The sequence below is a fragment of the Periophthalmus magnuspinnatus genome, chromosome 22 (assembly GCF_009829125.3).
Source record: "Periophthalmus magnuspinnatus isolate fPerMag1 chromosome 22, fPerMag1.2.pri, whole genome shotgun sequence".
Classification (NCBI taxonomy): domain Eukaryota; kingdom Metazoa; phylum Chordata; class Actinopteri; order Gobiiformes; family Gobiidae; genus Periophthalmus; species Periophthalmus magnuspinnatus.
The window spans coordinates 17,933,910-17,953,120 of record NC_047147.1 but is presented as its reverse complement, the minus strand read 5'-3'; the positions used below and the strand labels follow the sequence as shown (position 1 = coordinate 17,953,120).

General features: G+C 43.7%; 2 protein-coding genes across 2 annotated transcripts in view; one reads left to right on the top strand and one right to left on the bottom strand.

The window, feature by feature from the left end:
• Nucleotides 1-1,365, top strand: part of LOC117390458 (protein unc-79 homolog) — a 59,150-nt gene extending 57,785 nt beyond the window's left edge. The window contains exons 50-51 of the mRNA XM_033988200.2: nucleotides 47-88; nucleotides 952-1,365. Coding sequence (XP_033844091.1) covers nucleotides 47-88; nucleotides 952-1,140 — 231 coding nt within the window. The 3' untranslated portion in view covers nucleotides 1,141-1,365. The remainder of the gene's footprint in view (nucleotides 1-46; nucleotides 89-951) is intronic.
• A 4,555-nt stretch (nucleotides 1,366-5,920) lies between these two features.
• Nucleotides 5,921-18,244, bottom strand: prima1 (proline rich membrane anchor 1). The gene is made up of 4 exons (XM_033988204.2): nucleotides 17,341-18,244; nucleotides 16,374-16,515; nucleotides 11,610-11,742; nucleotides 5,921-7,610 (listed from the first exon to the last, which is right to left on the bottom strand). The coding sequence occupies exons 1-4, from the start codon at nucleotides 17,626-17,628 to the stop codon at nucleotides 7,511-7,513; spliced, it is 663 nt and encodes a 220-aa protein (XP_033844095.1). The 5' UTR covers nucleotides 17,629-18,244; the 3' UTR covers nucleotides 5,921-7,510.
• Between the last annotated feature and the right edge of the window lie 967 nt (nucleotides 18,245-19,211).

Here is a 19,211-nt window from a genome sequence, read left to right as displayed (position 1 = left end):
GTTTTTGACGAATCAGCACTCACTGCATTTCATTATCTGTTCACAGCTCATCCCGATGTGGCTGCCAATGATTCAGTCCAACCTTAAGGTGAGTTTTTTAAGAATATCTTTGCCTTACTTGTAGTTTTGTGTATTACAGTAATTGCCCCAATCAATAAAAAAAATTTGATTCATCAATCCATTTAAAAAAAAAAAAAGTACTCTTAGACCGAAAATAGCATTGATTTCCTTATTACAATAATGACTGGTCCAAATGTGTTACGTAACTGTTACTTATTCTTAAAGTAACTACTAAATAAAAGATCAAACATTATGAGATGTTATGGACCAGAGACCAATCGTATTAATTCATAGGCCCAAACAGTATATTGTTCAGTACCCAATCCCACAGTTTTTTTTCTGGATCAGAGGCGATACTTGATACCATGGCCATATTAGGGCATCTCTTACAAAAATAGCACAAAAAAAGATTAATGAAAATCTGCTCTCACATATGTCATGCTCATTCTGCCTCACAAAAAGTTGAAAAGAAAAGTAAAAAAATACTGGAAGCAGAGGTTACTTCCAAAACATAATACCTCTATGTCATCAACACTATTTAAATTATAGACATTTTACGCAGAAGAAAGGCATTATTCTGACAGTTAAACCTTCATTTATCAAAATAAAGGCGCCTTTTACTGTATTGGTCTAATTATATCACTTGTAATTTAGATAATTAAGGTTTTGCCCTTACTTACAGTATTGTTGCTAAGTAGCTATGGAATACCTTGTGTATGTCATATCTGTGTCCAACCAGGAAGTAAAATGATCAATCACCAAAAATATAAAACTAGAAAATACTAGGCAAGATTATTAGTAAAATGTTAAATATAATAGTGTTAGCTTTGTTTTAGTTAAATGTGTAGTCTACTGTACTGTATTCCACCTAACACATTGCTCTGTCCATAGCACCTGTCTGCGGGGCTGCGTCTGCGACTCCAGGCCATCCAGAACCGGGTAAACCATCAGTGCCTCCAGGGCCAGGTGGCGGGTGCCCCCCCTGTCGCTCTGCGCAAATGGCTGCAGTGCACGCAGTTCAAAATGGCACAGATAGAGATCCAGTCATCGGAGGCAGCCTCACAGTTCTACCCCATGTGACCTGCCGCTTTGTCCAGTGCAGAGCGGGTCAGGCCACGGCTCCACTCTGCATCAACTCAGACCAAAAAGGACTTGTGAAAAGGAATAGATGTTTTTATGTACAGTGAGCTATTTTAAAATCTTAAAGTGGTATTATCATGTTTATAAAGTATATGAGAAGAGAGCTTGTAATAGAAAATACTCATAACATTTAAATTCTATGACTTTATAAGATGCCCGATTGCAGCAGAATAATAAAAGAACAATTTTGATAAATGTTTAGTCGCGCTGTCATTTCACAAAAATAGATTCCTGGTTCAGAATTGTAATGTGACATTTAGGGCACTCTGGAACGCCGGCTGATAAGGGAAATGGCCAATTTACCATAATGTAGATGGCGGAGTGATACGATTGGCCGCCTTGTTTACTGTTATTGAGTCAAACCCGGAGCTCAGGTGTCTCTCCGGGAAAATGACAGGACATGCATTAGCCCGCGCCCGTCCGTGATCTTTGTCGGCCTGTCAGTTAAGCTGCCTCTCGCCATCCCAGTGCGCATCGATCATCGGACGATTCCAGCAGCAGCCGCGGCTTTGTAACTCGATAAGGTGGAGCCAGACATTGGAGGTAAACAAGACTATTTTGGCGGTACCCCTCCCTCCTTCCCTTCCTCTTCCCCCTCTGTCAAAGTGGCAAACCCCCTCTCCCGTCCATCATTGGCAGTGAGAGGAACAGATTGGCCAGTGCATATACCACGCAAAAACAGTTACCTAAGGCCTAATGCGGTTAGTTGTGATTAAGCATTGTTGTGAGGTCTAACCACATTACCACAAGGCCTCCTCTCAGAATAACAGATGACATGACAGCAGGGCTCCAAAGGCACACTGCACATTAATCTTTGTTCTGATCTGCAAAAATTATATTATCAAGCTATAATATGCAATCATGCTTATAGGAGGGAATTGGCATAATGGCAGGGGGGAAAGTAATTAATTATAAATACTCATGTTACTGTAAATAAGTACATTATTGAGGTAATTGTACTTTTTTGAGTAATAAGGATAACTCATATAGACGCTCAGAAATGCTTGTTGTTGTGTATTATTCATTTATTATTGGTTAAGCTACCTCTATTCAATGCTGTCCTGGGGCATACTGACGGAAGTGAGGCTGCCAATCTGCGCCATCGGCCCCTCTGACCTCCACTAACACTCAAATACACACACACCACATCCATACTGGGCAATGTAGGTGTTAGGACACAACAACACTAACCAGGCCCAAACCTGCTTAGCTTCTGAGGTCAGCCAAAATCAAGTTTTGACGAGAGGTTTGGCCACAATTGTAATTTAAACATGTACTTTGCCATATAATTGTAATTATATGTATTATACTCTGTATTATAATAGCTACATTTAAAATCACAGGAGTTACTACAAGTTCCAGTGCACAGCCACCAAACACATAACATCACTGCATCGTCTTCTCTGATTGGCCAAAGCTCAGAGAATATGTGGATTGCTATTTAAAACAACTTAAATCAGCTTTAAACTGTTTAATTTAAACAGCTGATCTAATATGCCACTAAAATCATGCAAAAGAGTAACTAGTATTTTGAATAAGCAGATATTTTTCATGCACACATTGTACATTGACTTGACAGAAACCTACTTGTAGCCTCCTACTTGCAACTGTGTACATTTTGAACTACTAACTACTTTTACCTGATTACTATCCATCACTGCTTAATGGTGGGTCGGGATAACTCAATGAGCACTTTTGCGTGTTTGCTTTTTGGCACTGCATGTATATGAGGGCCCATGTTGAGACTTGGGTGATGCGTGACTCACTAGTTTGATAATATCGCACAATGTGACTAACAACTCCACACAGACAAAAGCCACGCTCTCACGACTGACCCGGGCGCTGATTCAGGAAGCAGCGGACCCTTCTCCAGCCCCTCTCATCAAAGCTGCCCTCTCCCCCCGCTGTGCGCCTCTCCTGCCGGTGTCTACGTGGATAGGTGAGTGCGTGTCTAATCAACTCCCCCTCCGCCTCGGGTTGCATCTGTCAGCCGCCACTGTTGCTTGCGTTTGAACTCCTCTTTTTTTTCCTCGCCAAAGAAGCCCTCTCTCATTAGCAGCAGCTTATGTAATCACAGTCCCACAGGTACCCCGGCCCAGCCTGGCCCCGCCCCTCCCGGCTCTCCCCCATCTTCTCCCCGGCCTTGGAGGAGCATATGCGCGCATTGACCTGATGAGGAGGCAGCTGGAGGTATGAGGGTAATTAGCGCTGACCAAAGGGCTCTCAGGCAAAGGGAGAGAGGGGGAGAGAGGAGGGAGAGTGGCTCCTCAAACGTGGTGAAGGTCAGCTTTGAAACGGACTGTGGATAAACCAGTATCATCCCTGGATTATAGATAAGGCACAAGGAGCATAGAAAGAAAGTTCAACTACATACAAGAGGTTTATTTTTTGTGACTGTTGTAAAAAGCTACACAATAGTGATTTGGAATTGTGTGTAGTAGTAGTAGTAGTAGTAGTAGTAGTAGCCTGTTTTTGTAGGAGTTCACAAACATTACCCATTAGATGTAAACATGTTTAACTCTAATTCTGATTGTTTTGTTCTGGCAACAATTCAAATGTTGATTCACTCACAAAAACATTTAACATAATTGGAAATTTCCTCTTGTTTACATCTTAGTTTTAGCCTCTCAAGATGATCAGAAAGCAGAATGCCCTCCACACTTTGGGTTGCCAGATTGTAACCTATGTCTGAAACCAGTTATGAATAAACCAAAAAGGGCTCTCTACGATATGGTGAGTCCTCAGTATGGCAGCTAATGTCATGGCGTTTTTTTTTTTTATTGCAATTTAAAAAATCAGGTTACAGCTATTACCTTTCCTTTTAAAGATGCACTTCGTAACATTTCAGATGGAGAGTCCAGCACCTCCTTGTCTCCATGAAGATGTTATTGCATTGCCTGAAATGTGCACAGTTTGGCATTAAACTTATTTTGAGTTTTTTAAACTTGTTTTTATTGCAAAAGCATGGCTCTATAACATGCTTGTCTCCATGGAGGTAGATGATTTTAATACCATACTGTGGAACATTCTAGTCCAAAAAACACATACATGAAGACATGGAGGAGGCAGAAGACCCTTCACCAAAAAGTTATTCTGGCTAAGAGCTCTGTCCTTGGACTTTAGTCTGAAGTCTGAAGTCCAGTGCCCCATAGTTCCACCTTGAGTGTGATGCTGGAGGACAGGAGGTCATGGACTCTATACAGTTATGTGGTCTGCATGAGCCTTGGTCTGCTCTATGGAACACCCTTCTAAGAGGCACAGAAAGCTTGTCCAAACACGGACAGTTCCTGATCCCCTCGTCCCCTCGTCTAGTGCTGTCACATTGCTTTTATAACAGCGAGCTCCACAGCGCTCCGGCCGGACAATACATGAATGTTTAAATTGCTCCGAGTGTCCATTGGCATTAGCATCAAGTGGCACATCTAAAGCGGGCAGGCCGAGTGCTGTGTAATCCATTCACATTACTCTCCAGTGCACCTCAGCTCCAGCGCCTATACACTCTTGTCTCTGCATTTGTTTCACACCATTAGGTAAATGTACACCGCAGGAATTAAGGAGTGTCTGTAACGCTTAGTAGTAAAAGCTTTCACTCTATTGGGTTATTTTGATGTGATGGTTTTGTTTTGGCTTTGAAAACATCTGGTGTAACTGGCATTGTTTTATCATTACTACATCTTAATTAGCACTAATAAAGCATCAAGAAGTATTGAACTCATAATGAACAATAGTTTATTAAGAATGACAGGCCTAGTAACTACTTAATTAATGGGTTTGGCTTTGGAGTATTAATTCAGTAGCCTGAATCATTTTTAAAGAGGAGGTATTATGTAAAATCAATTTTTTTTTTAGGTTTCTGCCATGTTATAACATTGTTCCCTCATCAAAAACATGCCTGAAAAGGTTTTATATGTCATCCATGCATGTTTGATTAATCTAGCAATCTCTCCTGGGCCCTATTCGAACCCTTACGATTAGCTGTAAGATTCTGCCCAATGCTCAGCCCACGAGCCATGCTTCTACACGACAGTTCTCCAAAAACATACAAAAACATGATACAAAACTGTACACAACAACTTCACAAACCCAAATGTGATGTGCAGCAGTTTCATTAGTGGGATTCTGATGTTGTGATAGCGCTCTGAAGAGGGAGTGACTTAACGCAGAGAGCATAAGGAGGGGGTACTCAGAACATCAAAAACAAAAGTGAAACTTATAAAAGATGCTAATGTGTTTTGTTTTTGTTTTGTTTTTTTTCCGCAAATATAGCATTTTCAAAACAGTAAACGGTAATATGGTGATCTAAATATGTGTTAGAAGTTAATACCCCATAGAAGTAACCCCCCCTTTTGTTATTGCTTTGCCTGGTAAGTTCCATGTATGGCATTTATCTTTATTCTCTATTTCTCTATCTCTATATATTCATTAGAAGCTGTTTTTACTCTTCAAAAATACCTACAGTGAGCGGTCCTTTTGATTGTCCTTATGTGGATAGATTTGCCCAGTCTACTACAAAGCAGACCAAGCAAAGCAACAGCTTCTTTACAGAGACGAGTAGGTAGGGGACCCTGTATCAGAAACGTTACATAGTGCCCTTTTTGTTTAAATAAATAAATTACACAAGATAATCCCAACAGTTAAAAATTACCTTTGCCCGATTCAAATTGGGCAGAGGCAGGGCTGGAGTTGGCGAAGTTGGAGCAAAAAGTAATGAGTCCATTTTATGTACAGCTTTATTTACAACTGAAAACTCAGCCACAAAATCAACTTATGCACGTTGCTTTCCACAGCTGTTTGGTATGATGCATAAATTGAGTGTGTACTATTGATTGCCATATATACATTAATGGCTTGCTCCAACAACATGACAACATTGACTTAATTCTAAATGGTTGCACATTGTTTCAGCTTTACTATGTAGAAACATACTGTATGTTGTTACACTGTACATGAATAACAGTCCAGAAGGCAGATATTTAAATAGCAGTATTTACATTCATGCATCCATTATCTCTCTCGTAGGTACAGGGCGGGTGCACTGTTGGCTAAGACCTGTGCATGTTTAAATGCAAGCATGACTTTCCAAATGTTCATTTATGTAGATAAATGCTATGCTTTTGCACACAGCAGAGACAGGAGAGAGACGAGAGGAGAGGGAGAGAGACAGACAGGCAGACAAACAGAGATAGAGAGAGAGACAGCGATAGGTAGAGAGAGAGAGACAGACAGAGAGGCAAAGGGGGGGGTGGGGGGTCGAGACAGACAGAAAGAGGAAGCAAGACAGATAGAGAGAGGGGCCGCTCACACACAGCAGACTCTTGGCTCTGTGGGACAGGCCAGTGATAGCCCGCTGGGGCCTTGCTCACAGTAACCTGAGCTCGGACTATTGGATCAAACTCACAAGGTCAAGCCCTGGCTCATGTCCCCTGTTTCTATAGCGATGGGCTAAGCCCTTGTGACACAGAAAAGAAAGATTGTCACATCCAAACAAAAGATGGCTGAAGGCATCTAGCTGACCTCAAGACAACAAACAACGTGATGGAGCACACAGCTGGAGATGTCCATTCACACACACACAGGGACAGGAGACTGCATCAGCAGCCTTAAAGCGTATATCACACATGGACTATACTGTAGAAATGACTCACTTAAAAAACAGATATCCAGTGATAAAATAACCTCACCAAGTTCTTTTCAAGTGTGGATAATGTACAAGACAGTACAAAAATAAAGGTGGATACGTAAATAAAAGCATGACTGGAGTATATTACACAGAGTCCTCATGGAGTCCCAGGCCATGCACATAAGCACGCTCGCTCCTCTTGATTCGACTTTAGATTGCATAGTCCGATGAGTCCGTGTGAGGGAGCAGAGCTGTTAGATGGAGAACAGAAGGTGGAGGGTGTAGAAAAAGTTGCATTGTGTGTAAAAGTGCATGCATGTTTTGTTGATGGCTGTCCTGAGGCCCAGGGGACTGCACTGTGGTCTATTGCTGGGCTGCACATGTCAACAGGCCTGGATCTGCAGCAGACTGGCAGACAGTCCTCTCCAGTCAGCAGCCAACCAGGCTGTCAGCTCCACGCGCTGTTACTGAGAGCATAATGTGCAGCCTGCTGGGCCTCTCCACATACTCCACCATCTTTCTTTCATTCACTTGATTTCTCCTGCCGTCTGCCGCAGCTTCCCTTAATGCTGAATGCTGTCGTTTCTGGGCAACATGCCAAGCAGAGAGGATAGGGTGGAGCCCTGGTGAGGGGGCTGAGGCAGGGCTGAGGCAGGCCTGTGTGAGGGGGAGTGGGGATGGTGGGTCAGTCTATACCACAGTGTTGTTGGGGCTCATGGCCTTCTTGTTGCGGATGCTCATGGCGTACTCCCCTCGACTTGTGCCATTTTCTTCTTTCCGAAGTGGTTTTCTGCAGAGACAGTGGGGCACAGTGAGAGGAATCTTTGGTGACAGACTTTTGACATCATATTTGCCCTGAGCTAAAGGCCAGGCCATTAACTAGACATTGTGACTGGTAACCTTTAGACTGATTTGATTTCTCTCCTCTCAGCAATCCTTTGCAATAAGCGACGTGTTCGAAGGTCATTTTGCACAGAAAACATGGAGAACAATACAGAGACAAGTAGGGACAGCAATATTCCTTCGTGCTAGTGTTCAAATAAGCATTTGTATGTGTATGTGGTGTAGCTGACTCCCTGACTACTGCTCTGCTGAGTAAAAGCCAGCTGCCACACCATTCTCCTGTGGCTGATGCTGGTGAGGAGCAGTATCAGTGAAAGAGCTTCTTTATGTACTCTTTATATTTATCCAGTGTACTGTGGCAGTGCAGCGACCCCCTCAGAGCCTCAGCCTTATGTAACGCACAGACAGACCTGAATACAGTGCGGACAGTCATTGTCCACTAGGCCTGTACAGTGCTTCAGCCGAGCACGAGCCCTGAGCGACATCTTAGCTCTGTGTCTCTGAAAGCTCCTGTCCGCTCTCACCACTCTAGGTCAGAGACCAAGCTTTTTGTAACATCATGGAAGAAGCAGAGAGGGAACCACTAAAACTAAGGTCAAGTCTCTGGGTGATAATGGAATGGAATTGTGAGACAATGCTATTTTGGTGATTTGGTTTCAGTGACTCTCTCTTTGATGCTGGCCTGGAGAGCCTCTCCTACTTCCTGTTCTAATGTATGAGGGTCTGGGAAGAGGTGCAATGAAAATCATATCTTAATTTTCTTTCCCCCTACTGATCACAGGCATTTATTTGTTCTATATGTCCTAGAGAACAAAATCTCTGAGTTCTCCTATCTCAGTGGTAGTGTGATTGTGCAGAGATTGTGCATTGGTTCTGCATATGTCTGATAAATAGATCTATCCATCCATCTGACACTTGAAGACTCAGCTCTTAGACTTTATACAATCTTAGCCTGGGCTCATGTGGAGGTCTTCTTGTGCATTTTTGTTGGTGCAGTTCTATGACAGCTCAAGTGCTCAGATGTGCACTGCTGTTTGCTCAACACCTGTAAAAGAATGGGCTTCCTGCTGTCACACTTCAAAATGGCTGCTTCTGTGATATCACTGGAACACCACCATCCCCACCTGCTTCATCTGAGCTCTTCTGAAATCAAGCCTAATCAATCAACAACTTTTATCCACCAATAAAGCTGTGTTGCTTCCTTTTACAGTGATTTCACAGCTGTCATCATTCAGATATACATTGCCTTTATTAACAAAAGAGGACTTATCTATTTTGTCTGATTATCATTCAAAATGTGAATATTTGTGTTCTTGGATTTTGTGTGATGTGGCTACTGCTATAGTAATACGTCTTTCAGATAGTGTGCACACCAGTACCACAATGTGATGAGTAATATGTCTGTTGTTAATTGCCTGAGGTTGCCAAAGGTGATGTGAGCTAATAGTCCATGACTAAAGTGTCCCAGAGGAGCTGTGGGGCTGAGGCCCTCAGAGGAGCCCAGACTTGAACAACTGGGTGCATATGCTGCAAAGTATTGTGGGAGCCAGCCCTTTCTCTCTTGAAGTACAGTTAGTCCTGTCAGTGAAATGTTTGAAGAGTGCGTGAGTTGATGTGCAGTTGCATAATGGATGTGAAGGGTCAGTGTGATTGTCATTGGGAGCAGGCGTCTCCCTGACACTTGTCACTGTGCTGCTTGAAGGTGCTGTTTGTTTGTCTGTGGGTGATCCCGGCTCAGACAGAGTGCCCGCTCCGGGCCAGCACACAGGCCGGTGGCACGGGGCCGCCGCGCCGACCTCTACCCAGGCCCTTCAATAATAGATGGCATGCTGTTGACACATGGCAGGTGGCAACACAACACTTCACAGGTTGGATGAATATTTCATAAGAAAGCTGTGCAATCACAGCGCACATTCCTGTTTGAAGTTTGGGAATGGATCATGCTGAAATTGGGACATGTGTTGAGCTGTTTACAATTACTCCAGCCATCTGGAAATCTGTGTAGCATGATATGGTTCAAAGAGGAAGAATTTAAAACACTAACTTGAATATGGTGCCAGATTAGATAATATTGTTTGGCTTTGAAAAATTAACTGAGCAAAAATGAGCTACACATTAGCAGTAAATGTTCACAGTTTATTCAAACAAAGTTCCTGTTTGTGCTGACCACTCTGTGTGTCACTGGTGGCCCTTGGTCAGCCCCAGCTGTGAAGCATTCTCTGGACAGTGTCTGTGGACAGTGGGCAAAGTTCTGCTAAAGAGCAGGGAACTTCATCAGTGACTTGGTTGGAGTTGTTTGTTTTGGCTTTTGCTTTAGATGGCACAGCACCACAGAATGGCAGCGTGCATGCCAATGCTCAGCTCTGCTTCCCCACACGCCTCCCTGGTGCTCTGCACTTTGAATACAATAGAATGGACGTGTTTTTTTCTCCTGACAGATGAGTGGCAGACACAGATTATAAAAAATAGCAAAGGGCCAGGAGGGCTGGAGCCCGCAGCGCGAGGTCCTCAGCTGTCTGCGGCGCAGGCTTTGGCACGCTGCCAGCTCATTTTCATTGGGAAAGCCCAGAGCATGAGGGGCTGGAGCCTATATATAACCAGTACACTTTTCTCACTGACAAACCCTCTCTTTCATTGTTATTGACTCCGCCGCTCAATTACCGCCTGTGCTTGCTTTGCAGGACATTTTATGTTCTTTTCTGCTGTGCTGTGTATCCTGCTCTTCCGCTGCGCAGCCGTGGATCATTAGAGGATCCATGACAAATGGAAAAGAGTGACATTTCTCCTGGCCTACTCCTATTGGCTCATGTCTAATGGAGGCCTAATGAGAGAGTGTGGCTAGAGCTCCTCATTCACAGAGAAGGGCAGCGAGGGCGAGCAGGCGGGCACAGTCTGCTGTCTCCAGAGCTCATCTTTAGGACATGACCCTCTAGCATGTAGATAAGATGTGTACCACTGAATGACTCTGCAAATTAATTCATAAATAATGACTTGGGTTTGAGGCTAGAGCCCGAATTGCAACAACACTTTGTTACCACCACTGCATTAAAAAGTGCCCCTTGGCTACACAGGGGCTGGAGAATCGCCATAATGAATTCCTGAGCCAACCACCCATTACTTCCGCAACCTGACTTAGCCTATTTGTAGTTTACAGAAAGGAGGGATGGAGTCCTGCTGAGGAAAGCCATATCTGGCAGACTCAAACTAGTGTTGTAAACATAATAAGGTATCATACTAAACCTATTGAATGGCCCATAAATAAAGCATGGAAGTAGCCCGGTTAAACAGCGGCGGCTCCACATGGCTGAGTGAGTGCTTATGTTTATGCCATATTTTATCAGGTGTGTAAATATGCCAGCATGATGTATGTATGTATGTATGTGAGCAACTGACTGCACCGCTCTGCCTCAGTGCAGTGCTGCTCACTATGTGTTTGATAAACAGCAGCAGCCATTATTAACACATGTGTCACCATGCTTGTGTGTCGTGGTGTCAACTCAATGTCACACTCAGAACTGGGTCTAGGTTGTGCTGTTGGCTACACAATCTCACAGCTTTTTCCAATCCCCTTTTATTTCAATAAGATGGACACTAATGTAAATTAAATGTCATAATTCACAAGGGGTACTCAATATATTCATCTAGGCATATTGTGGTGTTGTGCATCTTTGTGTTGGAAATTTACTCTCTATTAATCGACCTTTGACCTCATGGTGACCTAATTGGGTGAAGACAGGGTCACAGCAGCCTTCCAGACACTAGTCCCAGTGCATTGTCCCACAGGCCATATTACACATGACATGGTAGACAAGCTGTCCCCAAGGGCTCGTGTTTCAAATCCTCTTCACTTGGTCATATTTCAGGCACACACAGAGCACCCCAGTGGAGTGCAAACACTATGTGCAAACATTACAAATGGAAATAATAAAACCGTTGTGACACCAACCTCTTGATGGCCTTGTAGCAGATGATGACAGCTGACAGGAGGAAGAGCAGTGAGGCACACCCCACCGTTCCCAGCACTATAAAGTCCATCTCTGACCACCAGGGCCGGACTAAGGGCACCATGGGCTCCACCACTACAACACACAACACACAGCAAGATGAACACTCTGGGTTTTAACGGTACAATAGGTAGAGAAAGGTTAGTCACACATTACCAGCAATGTCACATTTCTGATTGAGAACAATGAAGAGGAGAGTGTTTATACAAAGGGAGCGTAACCAATGGAGACAGATTAAACTTTCAATTGGATTGTCAATCCGAGTGCATACAAAGCAATCTGCACTGGCCAAACATTAAGAAGCTCCAACATGGACACACTGGAATGCACATGTTAAAGTATCACCAGGGACATTTTGTAAACAAACTGCGCTCAAAGAAACATTTATGTGTGATCCAAAGTGAAAGGACCACTGCAATAAAGTCTCAGGCTCACTTTGTTTTATAAAGCAAGGAAAGACAGACACAGACAGACAGAAAATTATACTAATCCATTATGATTACAAACACAGAAACACAGCACAATGAACTAAGTCTTCAGCGATTATCCACTTGTGCCATGTTACGTTCTGAAGAGCTTAGTCAGCCAGACCCATTTTTCTGTTAATGAAATAGAGTGGGTTTGTTACCCTATTCACTTCAGTTGATTTCCAGACAAATCAATCTAATCAATGACAATATTTATCCAAACTGGATCAGGATTTATGCTTTACACTTGCGTTACTCGAGTGTGTACTTTTAAATTAGGATGGAAGGCAATTTCTTGTAGTGTATCAGCACCAGGGTTTGGACAAGAGCTGGCCATCCTGCAACATCTCGCAGGATCAAAATGTCATCCTTCTGGAGAATGATTGTGGCATTTCTCTTCTTTTAAATTTTAGACCAAATGTCTAATCGTTACTTGCGATAATGATATGAATCATTTGCCAAGGAACCAGTGTCCTTACTAAAAACGCACAAGTAATATTATGATTTCAAAATGCAATAAATAAAGCTATTACAAACAAAATGTATACATATTTAATTATGTTTTGTATCATCCTGTGGGATACATGTCTTGTCCAACCCCTAATTAGCCCCCACTAAAATAGATAAGATAGTATGAGGTAATGCATGGCGACTAGGGAGCAATTTGTGGGTGCATAAAAAGAATAAAGTGAGCTGGTCAGTTGAGAATCCTGGCTCCATTTTTAGACCTCATTTCAAAGCATATCCTGCGATTTGTGCTTCCCTGTGGGACCTCACAATCCATTTGTCCATTACATCAGTAGAGAAAGTGTGGCAGGTAAAAAAGTGCCTGTGCTCCCTGAAGTGGGAAGTGTCCTTGCCTGTTCAGTAGGTCTTAGGTTCAAAGATATCCAAGCCGACTACATGAATCATTTAAGGTCCCGTCAGCATTCCTTACACCAGCACTCTTGTCCACGCCAATTACTCTGGGAGGGAAAAACCTGCTGCTCTTTCCACATTAGATCTGTGTAGTAAGACCACTCACCAGGAATCTTGTATAACATTAAGTGCGTCTGCACCCGTGTGTCTGTAATGCACAACTACCTCTCTCCTCCCAGCGTTGCTCAGTGATACTTGTCCGTGCATTTGAATATTGTCTATCACTTTGCATGCTTTGCTAGGAATGACTTAGGGGGATTACACGCTGGCAACAAACCAGTCTAGCAAATGCTCTTTTACAACCCAGCCAAAATCTAGGCATGGTTCTCACCAGTACAGCAATACACATCACACAGCAGTGAGACACTTTTGAAATCTGAAAGGTTCCATTTTATTCAACATCCTGTGCCTGTTGGAGGGTTTAATTTGGCTGGTGTAAGGAAGGACTTGGTTGTGATAAAGGCTGCTCCTTTGAAGGCACTAGGGAGCATTTGCAGCCACTTTCCTGACAGTTTTTCAGACCTTTAGCTTTTAGATATGGTGTCTCCAATTGTCCCACTTTCTTTTTTACATTTGCATATTCATTGCATTTAAAAGACTGTTTAAGGAAGTCAAAAAGAAAGTGGTAATTAGAATAAATGGCAATTATGTCCATTATGAGGCAATTATGCATGATGTCTGCACCTTGTGGAAACACGCTGAGGTGCGTTAGAGGGGCTAAAATTGGACTGTTATTTATCCTAATACACTGTCAGATATGATCAAGAGCACATTTCTATATCAAGGAAGCAGTTGATTGCTAAACTCAATGAAACACTGTGTCAGATCAGCTGATCTGCCCTTGGCCTAAACAACTGCTAACTACACCAGCCTCAGTGCGTTCTCTCTATCAGGCATGGTTTGATCTGCCAGTGGTCCATAAACAAATCATGTGATATCGTAAAGGACATGCTCTGCCTCATGTGAGAATACACACAACGCACAAACAGCACTGTCGCCGTGAGGCTACAACATGTATGAAATAATGCATGGCATCTCTGCTATTTTATCTGTGCTGCTGATAATTCATGAGTAAACACATATTTGTGCACTGTATGAAGTGTTTTTTATCCTGAAAACAAACTCAGAAATTATTAACTTTTCTGTTTCTACTGCTGACTATAACTCTTCAGCTCATATTTACAAGGAAAATGTTCTGACTGTGGACTGATCGAGATTTGCCATTATAGTGTGTCCAATGCACCCTACAGAGCTGCTCACACAGGTGGCTGCTTACGTGCCCTCATTCATGTGCAAGCCTTAATTAGCCAGTTAAACCCCCACCTCTTCTCAGTCAGATGGCCCTGGCAGCTCCATCCACTGACCTTGACAGCAAACAGGGAAAGGTCTATAACTCGGCGCTCAGAGGTAGCGGCGTGGTGAGTCAGGGGAAAAAAGGTCCAGCTAAATTGACCAGACAGAAAAAATCATTGGAACTGATTGATTAAAACCTTTCCACTGCTGTCTGTGAGATGGTGATGATGAACTACTCCTCCCTCCTCATAATATTAAGGGCTTGGGGTGAGCCCATCTTAAGAGTCACAGTAATAGCTCAAAATGTCTGCATCATCAGCAACCCCAGTCCCATATATCAGACCACTGTTCATTAAGGTGCTTGGGACTACATACAAATCACATTAACTTTCAGCAAGCGGCAAGTGAAATATGTTTGCCTATCATCAGTGCAGTCAGACAGAGGGGGAGTGGTGCAACAGGCATTTCATTTGAAAGAATTAGATTTTGTTTTGTTTATGTGCAAGTAAGCTTGCAGTAGTGTAACTCCTTTAGTGTATGTACTTTTGATTAGCTAATGCACATACCTGCGTGTGGCATGTGTAGTGTTATCTGGCACCACAAACCATGTGCAACCTATGCCAACACTAATTCTAATCTGTAATAAACAATCTCCTCTGGCAGGAATAATATACACTTAAAGTTCCTCACTCATAGGGGCAAGCCAATTCTGGAGCAGCTCTGAGATAGACTAACCAAAGAACATTGAAGCAGAGGACACACACAAGTTTCTCATTCCCAGTTTAAAGCTCGGCCATACCTCATTAGAAAGTTCAGAATTCACTTACTGAGCTGCAGAAGCTGCACTAGCACTGATTAATGATTGACGGAATAATTCAGATCAGGGAATCCCCTTTAGGTTGTAAAAGAACAGGATTTCAGCATTGAAACTGGCAACCCAAATAACACACTCGTGTAAGGCTCATTCTGCTTTCAGATTAGATAATCACTGTGAGAACCAAAACACCAAATTATAACATAAATAACTTGGTTGTCATTTTTGTACTTAAGAACAAATCAGCATTACAATTGTTACCAGTAAGAGCTATATTTGATTTGAACAGGTTTACCTCGTAACTGGGGAATTTTAAAAAATATCTTACGTACTGTTGTAAAGGGTTTAACAGTGGCTGAAATATATGGTCTATTTTGAAGAAAAAGCTGATTTATGAGGCTAGAACTGAAAATATTATCAAGGATAGTGCTTTAAAAGTAAATGCTTGTAGTACACCAAACAACAACAACACAGTCTCACTGCCTCCAGCTCAACTTCAAAACCAAGTGCTGAGTTCGGTTCATTAGCCTCTTATCTCTATCAAATTAAAGCTAATTAAATTAAGTCATCTGTGTTTTAATCGGTGGTCCTCCGGGGGGAAACCCTAGCACACTGATCCACTGAGCCTGGCAGCCCAGCAGGCGAGAATTTCACAGGCAGCTGGGTACTCCCTACGGGCAGAGCTGGCATAAATTAGGCCTACGTTGTGCTGTCACATCCTGCTGGCGCTATAAACAAGCCACAAAGAATGCCAAGAGACGGAGGTGTGGTGGAGATCTCCCAGCACAGACTTGGTCACAGGTTCTCCAGGAATAAGAGCAGCATACGATTACACGCACAGCTCAGACCAGGCTAGAAGCTCCAGTATGATTCTCAGTTCGTCTCTCACTTTGTCTGAGTTTACATGGAAAGAATCAACTATGCATGGGTGGCACTGATCAGCGCATAGTTGATTCCCAATATTTTGATAATTTCTGGTGAAAACTTTCAACTGAAAGCATATGAATCCATTCTTGATGGAAAATGTCATTCCTTTACATATGCTCCCTGTGAAGAGTTAATATGCCATAAGCTATGTGAAATTGGAATGAAACATACTTGCAAAGTGTTGATAACTTGACAAGGATACTTTCATGTGTTGTCTGTCAGTGGCTGCAGGGGCCAGACAGGCCCTGGTGTAGAGCAGACAGGTGTGAGCACTGGGTGTGAGTTACCTGGGGGGGCCAGGAGCCGCGGCGGGGGTGGAGGAGGTGGAGGTGGAGGGAGAGGAGGGTATCTTCTACACTGGCATGCCAGCTGGCACTGGTCACTAACTTTCTCCGCCACAGTCTGTGAGCATGACCTCTGGAGTTCTCCCTGAAACAGCACAGGACATGGTAAAGCACAGCAAACGTAGAACACAAGCATCTTCCTGCATCACTTCAGATCCTGTCTTCAGAACTGAGGCGCTGCCAGGACTGCTGCTGATGTTGTTTTTATAATACATGCAGAATAGTAGCACGTCTGTGGCTCCCTGCAAGAAACCACCCACCAACAGAGTGGGCAGCAGGCCGCCCCGAGGAGAGTGTGCGTGGGTGGACTTGGAAACTCAGGCAGATCACATTACACATGAACCCTGGCAACACTGTGCGCGTGTGAACAACAGCTCACCACTATCTGTAGGCAGGCAGCAGCGCGGGCCAAAGGTTAGAATACTCATCACTGGCATATGCTGCAACAGGGATCCGGATGGGAATGCTGTTCTGATGAAAACACTCCAGGTTCCCACTACAAAAGACATGAGTGCTTGTCTGCCTTGCTCATGCATACATATCACACTGGCTTTTCTTTCAAACAGGTGCCAGTGCTGCTGCTGACTCAATCTGCACACAAACAAAGCATCAATGTTTACTGCTACATGACTGACATCTCCCTACAAGCTCCACTTAGTATTTGTTTCTAACTTTTTCCACGCTTCAGTGCATGCTAGTGATGTGGGAATATGAACATGCCATATTGTACATGACATGATTAGGTTAGGTTTTGTTGTGCATCTTTCTATCTGCAAAACATCAACAACATCAGCAAGCATCCTTCCCTGGCTCCTGGTGCAGAAGTGAGTGATCAAAGTACTTTGAAGATGGCATTGCTTTTTGCCTACTCCAGCTTGAATTGAAGATGCTGGAGGGGCACGATGCTTACCTGGCATGAGAGTAAAAGCAGTGAGAGGAGGCAATGACCGAAGAAAAAAGGCCAAAAACTTAAAGTAAATGGCATTAGATCTTGGACCAGCATTCCTCTTGCGCTGTTCTTGAAGACACTACTAGGCAGCGTTTCCAGCAAATGAATGCAGTAGACATAGGCTTGAAGTGTATCGGAAATCACCATCCACCCTGTCCACTCCAGCAGCGGTCTTCTCTGTGACAGGCGTCTCCACAAATACTTTATGCCACAACCATTTTCCTCTTGCAATCCCGTTGTGGCTAGCATAGGACAGGTAAGAGAGAAAGAGAGAGAGTGGGGGTACGCCAGCGAATCTCACATCTCGAAAAGTAGTTGGGACTTGGGAGTCTTGCTGGCACTCTGAGAGACGATAGCGACCGGAATCACGCCGCTAAACGCACTCCTCCGATGTGCAAAGTGAGGGCGGTAGATGGCCCGTACCTTACGTGCTCCTGCGCTGCGAGCATGAGTGCAAATGGGCCGGCCAAGTTGAAGAGAACCCGCGGAGAGAGGGAGATCCGTGGGAGTATAGCGCGGAATGAGCTCGCATCCCTTTCTACAACTTATCTTTTAGGCAAAGCACTGGATGGGCGAGTCCGGAGGGCAGAGGCGAGGGTTAAACTGGTGCATCCCCCTGTGTGCCAAAATACAGCGCGCTGTTCTGTACCGGAGCATCACCCTCAGCTCATCCTGACAGCATCCAACCTTCCGCTCAGAGGAAAAAAAAAGTCCCAAAACACACGGGAGGGGTGGTGCTGCTGCTCTATCTTTCTATCTCATACTGTGTGGTCCGACGCTGTCAAGTGTAGCCTACAATGCGTGGAGGCGAGTGCGTAAGGATGACGCGTACTAGAGCGAATTTAAGTCAAGTGCGGTAAGGGAAGAAGCGGGAGAAAAGGGAGAGAGAGTCCAGGCAAAGACGCCTACCGAGTGCAAACACTGCCTGCCACTGCCGTGCATCCGTGCGTCAGGATTGGATGTGTGCTAGAACACTCGCCGCGGTCCAGAGTCCCAAAGTACACTCGCACTAACAATGCTGATGCAAGCTGGCATTTAGCGCTCATGTTCAACAACAAAGACACTTATAAGATATTTATAAGGCCGTTTATTTTTAACCACAGCCTTATTTAGCCAAGTTTGTCACCTTTTAAAGAGTAGGTGCAAACAAACATGGGTGGAGGATTGCATAAGATTGTTTTGGTGGTCTTCTTTACACTAGACTGGGCACAGTTATGAAATTACTTAGTAGATGGATGCCAACGTGACATACCCAGTGTATTGGAAAACACAGGAGGAATCTTAACTGTGGGTCGAGCTTATACATAAGAGGATCTGAACTACATATCTAGTGGGATAAGCACGTTTAATATCACCAATAGTAGACATCGTATCTTGTAGGTGTTGCGTGCCTCCTCTTGTCCAATCAAATGACAGCTCCCTTTAGGAAAAACTTTAAATCCCACATAAGCCAGCTATTAACTCTGGATATAGATCAGTGATTAGGATTTGTGCCAGCCCTCTCCATCATATGTCTCCACAAAGTGTAATAGGGTGCACGAGCTACTTTAAGAGAGGAAATAGTGCAATCACATAAGCAATTCAGACTTTCCAAGCTACTTTTTGGCTTACGTTGAGTTTACAATTTAAGCTTATCCATCCACTCCTTATACAGCCCTGTCCCACTATTGATTATCTGACAAGAGGAGAGGCACTACATCCTCCTAGTTCCTTCCTGCTGCCTCAACTCATTCCATCAACCAGCAATCTCCCACAACATACATCACGGCCCTTTTAAGGCAGATAAGGCAACCTCTTAATAAGATTGCTGTGGTCTTTCAGCAATATTAATG

Excerpts from the sequence above, each read along its gene's own strand:
- prima1 (XM_033988204.2), bottom strand. The coding sequence starts at position 17,628 with ATGCTAGCCACAACGGGATTGCAAGAGGAAAATGGTTGTGGCATAAAG. Across the intron at positions 11,743-16,373 it reads GCGGCTCCTGGCCCCCCCAG|TGGTGGAGCCCATGGTGCCC; the intron begins GTAACTCACACC and ends TGTGTGTTGTAG. Across the intron at positions 7,611-11,609 it reads TGCTACAAGGCCATCAAGAG|AAAACCACTTCGGAAAGAAG; the intron begins GTTGGTGTCACA and ends CTGTCTCTGCAG.